This window comes from Papio anubis, chromosome 19 (genome assembly GCF_008728515.1).
Source record: "Papio anubis isolate 15944 chromosome 19, Panubis1.0, whole genome shotgun sequence".
NCBI lineage: Eukaryota > Metazoa > Chordata > Mammalia > Primates > Cercopithecidae > Papio > Papio anubis.
Window position 1 is genome coordinate 13976521 of NC_044994.1, and position 13716 is coordinate 13990236.

General features: G+C 35.0%; 1 protein-coding gene across 3 annotated transcripts in view; it reads left to right on the top strand.

The window, feature by feature from the left end:
- The window catches only part of MIB1 (mindbomb E3 ubiquitin protein ligase 1), a 133126-nt gene that overhangs the window by 59762 nt on the left and 59648 nt on the right, over positions 1-13716 (top strand). For all 3 annotated transcript variants that reach the window (XM_009192508.2, XM_003914226.4, XM_021929853.2), the window contains exons 9-10: positions 546-679; positions 4604-4711. In XM_009192508.2, the coding sequence (XP_009190772.1) occupies positions 546-679; positions 4604-4711 (242 nt within the window). The remainder of the gene's footprint in view (positions 1-545; positions 680-4603; positions 4712-13716) is intronic.

Consider the following 13716-nt stretch of genomic DNA (forward strand, 5'->3'; position numbering starts at 1 on the left):
TTCGCCAGGATGGTCTCGATCTCCTGACCTCGTGATCCGCCCACCTTGGCCTCCCAAAGTGCTGGGATTACAGGCGTGAGCCACCGCATTCGGCCAGATTGTCGCTTTTGATCATAATCATTGATTGAATTATTTTAAAGTCTGTAGTATTGAGCTCTGAGAGTCACTGTAGTGTCCTTAAAACCTGAAAGGAAGTTTATATCATTGTGGTACTCCCATAGTACTGTGTTTATTCATAAACTTTTTACTATGACTTTTAAATCTTGAATTATTAGTATATAATGCACTACTTTTTCTAAAATTATAATTTGATATACATGAATTGGAGAAAACTTGAAATACTTCAGGGCTTGCATTTAATGCAGCTTTTTATAGTAGGGATTATAACTTGCATGGGTAGTTATCTGTAGCATAGTAGAAAAATAACATTAGTGATGGAAATAATAAAATAGGAAAAGATTATAGAAATATTGGGTAATATTTGTTTCTTGATAGTTAAGGTTTGAGATCCTCCTATATTAACAGCTTTATTTGATGCTTTACAGAAAGACTCTCACAACTCCTGAAGAAATTATTTGAAACCCAAGAATCTGGTGACCTCAATGAAGAATTAGTTAAGGCTGCTGCCAATGGAGATGTTGCTAAAGTGGAAGATTTGCTTAAAAGACCAGATGTGGATGTGAGCATTTTAAAAATTCTTTTGAAACATACAAAAAGTAGAATAGTATAATGAACCTTATCCTCAATAATTACTAAGATTTTGCCAGATGTGCTTCATTTATTCCTTCTTTCTTGTTTTTGTGAAGTATTTTAAAGCAGATATCAGACATTCTTCAGTGTGCATTTCTAAAAAAAAAGAGATATTTTCGTATTTAACATTATGACCCTTTTTATGATTGACACAACTTAAATTTTGGTTTTTAAAGACTAGTATCCTTTTGGGAAATTCAGCGATTTTTTTTTCTCATGTAAACATCATTTTATGACATCTTCTAAGTATGTTTTAGTAAATTTTATAAGCAATTTTATTTTTTAATTTTTGTGAGTGCATAGCAGGTGTGTATATAAGCAATTTTCAATCCCTCTTTTCAAAATATTTAATGTAACTCCTCTCCACCTCAATGATAGTTGACTGTTTCACAATTTATAAGGCAGGTGAATTAAAGGCCATATATTTTATAACTATTCCTAGGTTATGTTGTATTTTTGCCATTCATACAAGCCATCTTTTAAGTGGGCAGTTTTGATTCTAGTCATTGTGCTTTGGCTTTGGCATTGACACCTTGCTGGCACCAGTATTATGTTCGGTGCCAGCCAAGAAGTTGTAGTTGGAGTGACAATTTGAATCATTCTCACTGTACTGTAAGGGCTTTTGTTACCATACCTTTCTTTGTATGTTTGTTTGTTTTTAAGTATGCTAGACAGTTTGAAGATCGGATCTATAATTGTAAAGTATTAGTGTCTTATTTCTCCTATAAGCTCGACATGTTAGCTTTATTATAAAGATCAGTTGTAGCAATATAGCACAGCAATTTGTTGATTGGTTGTGAGCTGTGTAAAAATAATTTGCCTTAAATGTTGAAGTACCAAGTATTTTTTGTGTTTGAAAGATGGATTTCCTTTGTATTCCAGTCAAGCAAATTTAGATTTTACTATAATTTTTTTTCATTTACTTACTAATTTATTTTAAAATTATTTTTTAAGAGCGTTACAGTACTAAAAATTTAAAGGAAAATACAGTTCTATAAGGTTTGTTATGAAAAATAGCATCTCCTCTTTCTCACCCCTATTTTCCTGTTCTTCAGAGGCAACTATTCTTAGCTGGCTAATAGCCTTCATATTTACCTCTACATTTTCCGGTAACATACCGATATACCTCTGTTATAATGTCTTAATTTTCTTTCTTCCTTTCCTTTCCCTTTTCCTTTCCTAGATCTTTTGATACCTCACTGTGGAAGGTGAGGATTTAGCTTTATTTCACCACTTCCATCTCATCCCCACCAGACACACACATACTGTTTCCAGCTTCATCATGTAGTTATATTATATTGTAATTTTGTTTGGATTAAAATTAGTTGTGCATGTTATGTAAATGACATTCATAGCCATGCTGTGGAGTATATTAGATTATGTTTTCCTACCTAACTTTTTGTTTTTAATTGGAGTTCATAATTGTCATTTTTTAAAAAATTGAAGTATAATTTTCATACAGTGAAGTACGTGGATCAGCCAGTTTTGACAAATGCATACCACCCACATAGTCCACACCTCTATTAAGGTGTAGAATATTTCCTTCATTCTTAAAAGTTACTTGTGGTCTTTCGCAGTCCCTCTGCTTACACATAATTTTTATATTTTTTCATTTGTTAGTAATCTGTATTCTTATACTTAATTTCTTCCTAAATTCCTCTTTAATCGTAACATACCTCAATTGCTCGAGACATTTAGGTACAACAGATGAAATGTATTCATTTTCATCTTCTGGGAGACATTTCTCTTATGCCTTCTGATATTCTCCATCTGAACAGGGTTTCCTCTGCACTGGATGCCCACTTGGAGTGTCTTCTCACCCATCATCCTGAGGGTTCCCTTCTCTTCTCTCCTATGTTGAATTTCTTGTTTTCTGTATCCCCTGTCTTTTTGTTTCTACATTTTCTCTCTTTTTGGTGAAGTAAGGCTTTTATTAGCTTCTGAGAAAGGATGCATGGGAAATAGACCTGTACTATCTGAATTTTTTTTTTAAACTCCACAGTTAAGTTTTAGATTGGAATAGAGTTCTAGGTTAGAAGTCATTTTCCTGTAGAATAATTCCAGAATTACTATTGAGAAGATATAAGCCATTCAGATTCCTGAACTTACATGTACGCTGTTTTTTCTCTTAAGCATGATGATATTTTGTTTTGGTCAGCATTAAGAACTTGCACAATGATACACCTTGATGTGGATCTGTTTTCATCCATTGCTTTAGGTGTTTGACTTTTTAAAACTGGAAATCATGTCTTTCATATCTGCAAATTTTCTTTAGTTGTTTTATTGGTTATTCTTGGACTATTCCTCGGATTTTCTTTTTCTTTTTTTTCTCCTGTTTTTTTCTTGCCCCACTTCCTTTCTGAGAGGTTCCTTAACTTAATTTTCTCACCCTTTTTCCAAGATTTTTATCCCATCAGTTTTAAATTTCAAGCTTTTCTTGGTTGCCCTTTTCACATTCCTTTTGATAGTATCATGTTGGTGTTTAAAGAGGATACAATATCATTTTTTTCCTTACTGAGCGTATATGATAGGTCTTTATAAGAAAACAAGTTCTTGTGTCTGCTTAAGTTTTTTGTGTCTTCTGAGTTACTGTTTTCACATCAGAGCCATTCCTCAGACGTCTGGTAATCCTTGGTTGTTCGTTCATCTATAAGAGGGGACAAATCTCCAATCCTTGGTTGTCCATTCATATCTCAATAGGACATTACAAAGCTGATTGATAGCTCTCCTCACCTGGACTTATTGACTAACTTTGCATTATGGTGATTGGGTGTAGAGTTTTGGGGGATCTCTAAATACCATCCTATAGAAATCTATTCTCTACAGTTGTTCAAGTTTTCCTGTCTGGGGATGAGATGCAGGCAGCTAGTGTTCTGTCCTTGAGTTTGAGGAGTGGGCTTGGAGTGTGACCATTGCACATCAGACTTACACCTGAGGCCCCCCTTGTTACCTATGATGTGCTTATGTTTGTAGGCTTTGAGTTTGTCTGGGATTTCCTGTGCTCTTTACACTGTGGCTTCCTGTTCTCTCTAAAGTGAGATAACGCTTTTCCATCTGTTTTCTCTCTTTCACAAAATGTGTTACTTTTTCTTGTTTTCTGATGTTCTCCCTTTATCTTTATGGATTTTTACTAAAATAAAATTATTTTAATGTCGTTTTAGTGTGGTTTCAGGAAAGATAGTATATAAACATGTGGCCAGGCTACCATCTTTAACCATCTTTAATGGTTTTGTGGATGGGAGTAAAAGGGGTAGAATTAAAGAATTGCACTTGGCCTTGGGTATATCCATGGATTAGTTATACATGTACATGACATCTGGAGTGAAGGGAAGGTTGGAAATTGCTGCTTTATAATAGTTGTATATACCTACCTTGTGCATCCTTATTTATTATCCTTGCAGTTTGCCTGCAAGTTGATGTTTGGTATTTTTGTTGAATTGAATTTATTTATCCTTAGCAGCTAATATCTTTTCTAAAAGTTTTCTTTTCACTTCAGTGCATTTTTTCATTGAACCATGGACTCAGATTAATCTAAAAAGAAGTATATATACAAAACTAACTTAATTTACTTCCTTTCTTTCCTCCCTTCTTTTTTCCCTTCTTTCAACTTTGCAGATTGCCTAACAGTTATTTCATAACTCTTTGGACAATGGAACTTTTGTTTTTTAAAACAATGCTTGTTTCCCTTCTCTGAATTAAGAAGTCTGTAGTTATTTGAACTATGATATATGGAACACCAACCTAAATTATTTTCATGGAATCATACAGTATACTAGATTTAAACCTACACTGTATGTATATATTGCCTGTTTCTGATTATTCATTCATTCATTCTTTTTTAAAAAAAATTTAGGTAAATGGGCAGTGTGCTGGCCACACAGCTATGCAGGCTGCTAGTCAGAATGGACATGTTGACATTTTGAAGTTACTTTTGAAGCAAAATGTGGATGTCGAAGCAGAGGTAAGTAAACTTGAAAAATATTTTAAGTAAACATTTATTTCCTAGAAATAATACTTGTATATCATGAGATGGATTGTTTTTATTTTTGAAATTTAATATCCACCTAAGACTTTTCTGATTGAAAATAAAAATCTGACAGAGACTTGTCTTTCTGTGATCCTTTATATTTTAGCCATACTCCTAGGTAAAGATAGGAGTTGAGTTTCATGCTACTGTGGTGTAACCATCATGTTTTACGGAGCTAAAGGTGGGCTCGTCCAAGTATCAGGAATCATAGTAGGGAAATTGAAGGACAAGGAATGTAAGTCCACTGGGTCAGAATCTTTCCTGATCTCTGTGACACTTGGAAACATTTTTTGTTGTTGTTTTGTTGTAACTGAATTAGCATTTTTAAAGTTTTATTGTTTCTTGACCTTAATGTGAATATTTGAAGAGTTCATAATGCATGTTTATCACCGTATGTGTGTATATATGCTTCATTTAATTTAGAATATATTCTTATAAAAGAGAAACACTTCTTAATATCACTGGAGTCTGGATTGGGGATCTCTCTATATCTCTAGTGTGAAGGATGGCTTGCTTTGTCTTACTTAGCTACTCATTACTAAAAATGTATTTGAATCACACTTATTTTAGTATAGTGCAAGATTATTTAGAATAAATCAAATTGTAGCAAATTTAAATTAGGCAGAAAATTGCAGTTTTGTCTTAAAAACACTCTCATCTGTGAGAGCTTAATGAGGACTTGAATTGCTGAGGGCTAAATTGGATCAGCCTGATTTTACTAATTAAAAAATTTAAAAAGATGCATATTGGAAAAGAGAAGCCTTTTCTAGTCTTATGTTACTTTTTCTTTTTTCTATAAATGTATGTATTTTGAATTGTTGGACAGCTACTAAAGAGCCTGTGGTTTTTAAGGTTAAACAGGTCATCTGTAATGTTGGAATTTTCTGTTGGCTAGAAATAACTTGAAATTAATTAATTAATTAATTAATTTTTTAAGCAGAATCTCATGCTGTTGCCCAGGCTGGAGTGCAGTGGCCTATTCTCAGCTCACTGCAACTTCTGCCTCCTGGGTTCAAGTGATTCTCATGCCTCAGCCTCCCCAGTAGCTGGGATTACAGGCACCTGCTACCACACCTGGGTAATTTTTGTATTTTTAGTAGAGACAGGGTTTTGCCATGTTGGCCAGGGTGGTGTCGAGCTCCTGACCTCAAGTAATGTGGCTGCCTCAGCCTCCCAAAGTGCTGAGATTACAGGTGTGAGCCACCACGCCTAAGAACTTCAATTTTAAATTAGCAGATTAGATATCTATGAACTATACAATAGTTTTATTACTATGATGTCTGTATGAATGAGATTATATAATTTGATTTTACTTTGCACTAGTAATTTTTAAGTTGCATCTTTCTTGGTTGTGAATTTAGGAACCTAGTGTGTGTTACAAGGTTTTTTTTGGTAATGAAAGTTAATTTTAGTATTTTGTATATAGAAGGTAATTACTTTACTTTCTTATTATTTTAGTTTTATTTGGTGGAATGGTATGAAATTTCTTGAGCTGAATATCTGATTTTTAATTTAGTGAATCCAGAAACCCCAATAGCAACAACTACTGAAAAACCAAAGTTCTTCTGATTACAGCTAATAAGGCAAGAAGCTGAAAAACCACATTTCTTTTTGCCTAAGTTTCTTTTTAAAGTATGCTTTCTGATTCAGAATTTAATCACCAACCTGGCAGCATGGGATTATTCATATATTTGTGTTTCTAGAGATTTTTATTCACCTGAGAGTTTTTGCAGAATGGGTTTGCAGCTTTGGAATTAGGAATGAAATTGGCATTGTTTTTCGAGAGTAGATTTTCTTTCCTTTTTTTTTTTTTTTTTTTTTTGAGACAGAATCTCCCTCTGTTGCCCAGGCTGGAGTGCAGTGCCATGTCCTTGGCTCACTGCAACCTCTGCCTCCCGGATTCAGGCGATTCTTGTGCCTCCGCTGTCCGAGTAGCTGAGATCACAGGAGTGCACCATTGCGCCGCGCTGATTTTTTGTATTTTTAGTAGAGTTGGGGTTTCATCATGTTGGCCAGGCCAGTCTCAAACTCCTCCTGACCTTGAGTGATTCGCCCACCTCAGCCTCCCAAATGCTGGGATTACTGGCATGAGCCCCATACCTGGCCAGATGTTTTTTATTTTTTGTTTTTTTGTTTTTTTGTTTTTTGATACAGGGTCTTGCTCTGTTGCCCTGACTGGACTGCCGTGGCATGATCATGGTTCACTGCAGCCTTGACTTTCCAGGCTCAAACAATTCTCCCACTTCAGCCTACCAAGTAGCTAGGACTACAGTTGTGTGCTGTCATGCTTGGCTAATTTTTAAAAATTTTTTGTAAAGACAAGGTCTTACTGTGTTGCCCGGTTTGGTGTCAAACTCCTAGACTCAAGTGATTCTCCTGCCTTGGCCTCCCAAAGTGTTGGAATTACAAGTGTGAGCCATTGCACCCAGCCTCTTTTTTTCTTAACTGTACTCAAATATAAAACAAACAGTTAATAAGATAAACATGGAACGACGGGAGTTGAAGTGAGTCTTGGTAGTCTAGATATTTATAAATAATGGTTTTTGTTTGTTTGTTTGTTTGTTTTTTTGAGACGGAGTCTTGCTCTGTCGTTCAGGCAGGAGTGCAGTAGCACAATCTCAGCTCACTGCAAGCTCTGCCTCCTGGGTTCACGCCATTCTCTTCCCTCAGCCTCCGGAGTAGCTGGGACAACAGGCGCACGCCGCCACGCCCGGCTAATTTTTTGTATTTTTGGTAGAAAGGGGGTTTCACCGTGTTAGCCAGGATAGTGGTCTCCATCTCCTTACCTAGTGATCCACCCGCCTAGGCCTCCCAAAGTGCTGGGATTACAGGCATGAGCCACCGCGCCCAGCCAAATAATGTATTTTTAAGTTTGCAAACTGACTGCTAACTAGAACAGTAAGATAGATATATGGGACTTTTACCGTATTCCTCATTTGGATTTCCGTTTTGTGCATTTTTTATTTTAAAATTCATTATAAGAAAATGCAATTTGTAAAAGTGTGAGAAGGGGTATTAATAACACAGTTTCCCAATTGGTAAAGGAAAAACTATATTGAAAAATTGAGTTAAAATATAAATATTGGCCAAGTGCAGTGGTTCACGTCTGTAATCCAAGCACTTTGAGAGGCTGAGGTGGGTGAATTACTTGATTTCAGGAGTTCAAGACCAGCCTGGGCAACATGGCAAAACCCTGTCTCTATTAAAAATATAAAAAATTAGCCACCTGTGCTGACGCACTGCTATAGTCTCTTCTACTTGGAAGGCTGAGGTGGGAGAATCGGTTGAGCCCAGGAAGCCCAGGCTGTGGTGAGCTGAAACCGCACCACTGCACTCCAGCCTGGGTGGCAGGAGTGAGACCCTGTCTCAATCAAGACTTCAGCCCAGTACGAAAAAAAAGTTTATCAAAGTTTCATTTTTCTAGGATATAAGAATTAACACTGCCTGTTAAACAACTGTATAGTTTGTTTAATACATTGGTTCTTAGCTGGGGGCATTTAGGTTCCACAAGGGACATTTGGAAATGTCTAGTGGCATTTTTAATTCTTACAAGTGGGTGGGTGGAGGAGGTACAGCTGACATCTAGAGGATAGAAGCTAAGGATGCTACTGAATGTCCTACAGTGCTCAGGACAGCTCTCACAACAATGATCTGGCTTTAAATGTCAGTAGTGCTAAAGTGGAGAAAAGAGTTAATTTTGCAGATGCACTTAGATTTGTCATACATAATTTGCCATATTGTTTATAAAGTGATTTGTTTTTTATGAACTTTTTTATCGTTGGAAACATTAAACATATACAAAGGTAGAGATAATAGTGTAATAAATCTTATGTACCCATCGCCTCACTTGAATTAATACTCATGGCCAGTTTTATCTATACACCTTTCCTCCCATTCCCTCTACTGAATTATTTTGAAGCAGATCTAGACAGATACCATATTATTTCATCAGTAGATATTTAATATGTATTCTAAAACGTAAGGGCTCTTTTAAAAAGTTTCTCACCTTTATCACACCTAAAAATGTTAAAAATCTTTGTTACACCTAAAAATGGTAATAATTGATTTTTTAAAATCTAATTTTATTAAAAGCTTTGGAGTTAGCAGAAGAATGAAGGAAATAATATATTTTGTTCTCCAGTTATCTCATTTGGTAACCTTTCATTTTTTCCATCTGCATTAGGAAGTAGGCTCAAGAGAGGTATAGATCATGGTCTGCAGACTACAGCTCACAGGCCAAATCCAGCCCTCCATAAAGTATTGTTGAAACACAGCACAGCCATTCATTTATTTACTGTCTGTGGCTCCTTTAGTGTGACAGTAAAGTAGCTGTGTAGTTTCAATAAGAGACTATATGGCCTGTAAAAAGTAAAATATTTACTTTCTGGCCCTTCATAGAAAAGTTGCTGACCCGTAGCATAGATGACTATTGCGGAATTTTTGGTTGATTTAAGCTATTATCAAACAATTATTTGGTACATAGCATACCTTTGGAACATGTGATAAAATAGTATTTTGTTTCCTATTTCTTTTTCTTAGGGAAACCTCAAAGAGCTGTTTTGGAAAGTTGATTGTCTCCATATATTGACCTACTGAATTCAGTAGGATTACATTCTGTTTCTTCCTTAATGTATAGGTAAAGGCATCAAGGACTATGCTATCTTAGGTATGTTGATATAGGTGAGCTAATTTTGGATCTGCCGTGGACTCTATATTTTTTTCCCCCACTGATGAAGTATAATAGTAAAGGTATGGAGATTTGGATGGGAGATGAGTTTTTAAAAATATGTCTTTATTATGAGTTTCCAAACACAGTACATCTGCTTAAGTTATAAGGACATTTGGGGTAGTTTGGGGTAGTTTCATCATTTAATTAAAAAAAAAAAAAACTGCTTCAAATGGAGAAGATTAGTATTAGGGAACAATACTAGACTTTGTCAGATAACCCAAATTTTTTGGCTAGATGGACTAAGAAAAAAGAAGACTCAAATTACCAAAATCAGAAATGAAAGTGGGTACATTACTACTAATTCTACAGAAATAAAAAGGATTATAAGAGAGTACTATGAACAATATGCCAACAAATTGGATAACCTAGATGAAATGGATGAATTTCTAGAACACAAAACCTGTTAAGACAGAATCATGAAGATATAGGAAACCTGAATAAACCTATAACTGGTAAGGAGATTGAATCAATAGTTGAAATTTTCCTAACAAGGAAAAGCCTTGGACCTTATGGTCTCAGTGGGGATTTCTGCCAAACATTTAAAAAAGAACTAGTATCATTCTTTCTCAAACTTTTCTAACAAATTAGAGAGGAGTGAAGACTTCCTGACTCATTCTAAAAAGCCAGCAAAACCAGTATAAAGCCAGAAAAAAGACACTACAAGAAAACTACAGACCAATATACCATATTAACATTGATACAAAAATCCTTAACCAAATATTAGTGAGCCACATTCAGCAACATGAGAAAGGGATTATACACCATGATCAAGTGGGATTTATTCCTGGAATGTTAAAGATAGTTCAACATAGGAAAATTGATCAATGTAATACACCATATTAACATAATAAAGGGGAAAAACTGCATAATCATTCCAATTGACCAGAAAAAGCATTTGACATAATTTAACACCCTTTCATGATAAAAACACTCAGTAAACTTGGAATAGTAGGGAATGACCTCATTGTAATAAAAGCCATATATGAAAAACCTCTAATAAACATCGTATTAGATGGTGAAAGACTGAAAACTTTTCTTCTTAGAATAGGGCAAGGATACCTGCTTTTACCACTTCTATTTAACAATACTGGAAGTGCTGACCAGAGCAATTAGGCAAGAAAAAGAAAAGACATTCGAATTGGAAAGGAAATAAAAATTATCTCTGTTTGCAGTGATCTTATATGTGGAAACCTAAAGATTTCAACAACGACAAAAAAAACTTTTAGAACAAATTTAGCAGTTTAGCAGAATACAAAGTTAAAACACAGAAATCAGTTGTATATCTATACATTAACAGTGAACAGTCTGTTAATTGAACAATCTGTTAACAATGAATCTTTCAGGAAATTGAGAAAACAACTCCATTTACAATAGCATCAAAAAGAATAAAATACTTAGGCATGAACTTTACCAAGGAGGTAAGACTTACACACTGAAAACTACAAAATATTGCTGAAAGAAATTAAAGAAGACAATTGGAACTACCTCCCATGTTCATGGATTAGAAAATTTAATATTGTTAAGATGTCAGTACATACTCAATGAAGTTCTGTCAAAATCCTAAAGATGTTTCTTGCAGAAATAGAAAAATCTATCCAGAAATTAATAAGGAATCTCAAGACAGCCCCAAACAGCCAAAGCAATCTTGAGAAAGAACGGAAGTTGGAGGACTCACACTTCCTACTTTCAAGACTCACCACAAGGCAACAGTAATCAAGACAGTGTATTACTAACATAAGGGTGGACGTAAAGACCAATAGAAGAGAATTGGGAATTCAGAAATAAACCTTTGCATTTAAGGTCAATTGATTTTTGGGGTCCAAGACCCCAAAAAAATTTAATGGGAAAAGAGCAATCTTTTAAACAAATGGTGCTTGGGCAACTAGATATTCACGTGTAAAAGAATAAAGTAGGAACCTTACCTAACACTGTATTCAGAAATTTAATTCAAAATGCCTGAAAATCTAAATGTGCGATATAAAACTATAAACCTTTTTGAAGGAAAAGAGGGCAGAAACCTCACAGCATTGTATCTGGCAGTGATTTCTTGAATATGACACCAAAAGTGCAGTTAACAAAAGAAAAATAAACAAATTAGACTTCATGAAAATTAAAAACTTAATGTGTATCAAAGGACATCTGTCAACAGGGAGAAAGGCAGCCTATGAAATGGGAGAAAATGTTTTCAAATCATGTGTCTGATAAGAGATTAAAATCCAAAATATATATAGACTCTTAAAACTCTACATCAAGAAAACCTGAAAAACTCCATTTGACTTGAATGAGTTGAATAGACATTTCTGCAAAGAATAAATATGAATCAATAAGCATATGAAAAGATGTTTAACGTCACTAATTATTAGGGGAATGCAAACCAAAACCACAGTGAGATACTGCCTTACAGCCATTAGAATGGCTGTTATCAAAACAACCAGAAAAAACCTGTCAGTGAGGATGTGGAGGAATTAGAACTCTTTGCACTGTTTGTAGGAATATAAAATGGCATAGCCACTGCTGAAAAGAATACGACAGTTGCACAAAAGATTAAAAATTGAATTACAATATGATCCAACAGTTCTGCTTTTGAGTATATATCCCAAAGATTGGAAAGGAAGTCTTGAGGAGGTATTTGTTCACCTGTGTCCTTAGCAGCATTATTCGTAATAGCTAAAGTATGAAAGCAGCCCAAAAGTATCCATTGACAGAAGAGTAGATGAGCAAAATGTGGTATGTGCTTATAATGGTATATCATTAAACTTAAAAAGAAAGGAAATTCTGACACATAAGATCCTTGAGGCCATTATTCTAAGTGAAAGTGAGCCAGTTACAAAAAGACAAATACTGTATGGTTCCACTAAGTATAGATAGTAGTCAAAATCATGGGAACAGAAAGTAGAATGTATGGTGGTTTCCAGAGATGAGGGAGTAGGAGGAATAGGATGTAGAGTTTCAGTTTTCTCAGTTTTTAATGGGTATAGAGTTTCACTTTTGCAAGATGAAAAAAGTTCTAGAGATGGATGGTGGTGATAGTTGCACAATGATATGAATGTACTTAGTATCACTGAATTGTACATTTAAAAATGGTGAAGATGGTAAATTTTATGTATATTTTGCTACAATAAAAATATTAAAAAAACATGATGGTTATTTAAGGATTATATTCAACACCCATTTTTATTCTTACTAGTTAATAGGCACTGTGCTAGCTCCTGGAAATAAAGACGACTAAGACACAGTCATAGCCCCCAAGAAGCCCACAGCCAGCTAAAAAAGACTTCAAACAAATAATTACACTATAGTGTGAGAAATGGTATAATAAATTTTGTGAGAATCGGGAAATTTCACAGGAGAAGTGATGCCTGAACTGAGTTTTATAAGATATCTAGTTTCCAGTCCAAGAGGGTGACGACAAAGAGCATTCCAAGTCTAGGGAGTAGCATATGAAAATACATAGGATCCCATAAGTTGACAAGTTGGAGCCTGAGATCTGAGGGGACTGTGGCAGCAGGCGAGGCTGGAATGGTTCACAGAGGTAGGTCTCAAAAGAGATTTGTTTTGTACATAGTAGAGAGACATTGAAGAGGTTTAAGCATAAAATTTGTGTTTTACAGAGAGAATTATGACTTTGGTGTGAAGAATAGATTGGGATAAGAAAGTGAAGGGAGGTTGAGTTGTGGGAATCATCCAGGTGAGTAAGAATGAAGGCCTGAATTAGTTTGTGGTAGAGTTGGAGAAAAGAGAATAGATTTGAGCATAAATTGAGGAGAAAAAGCTGTAGAGTTTGATGATTGAACATAGAGGCTCACAGAGAGGAAGCAGTTGACTGTGACTTACAGATACTGATTTTGTTGACCATATGATCTGTAGTTCTATCGGCTAAGATAGGCAGTACTAAACAAGAGCAGGTTTTGGAAAATGGGTAGAGAATAGGGCAGGAGGATAGAAAGAAACACAATCAGTTTTAGATTTAATTTGAGGCCTCTTTATGAAATTCTTTGAGATAATCTTATAGAGGTTAGCTGTAACCTTGTTCCTTAAAATTCTCTTTTGGTACTAGTAACAGGGACAGGCACATGAGCTGTGTTTTAGGTTTATTTGGAGTATTTAAGATGGATTCAGAAGAAAGCAACAAAACTTACAAGTTCAGGTTTTATTATAACTGTAGTTTTCTAATTTGGAAGAGAAACCTGGAAGTAAATTTAATTATATT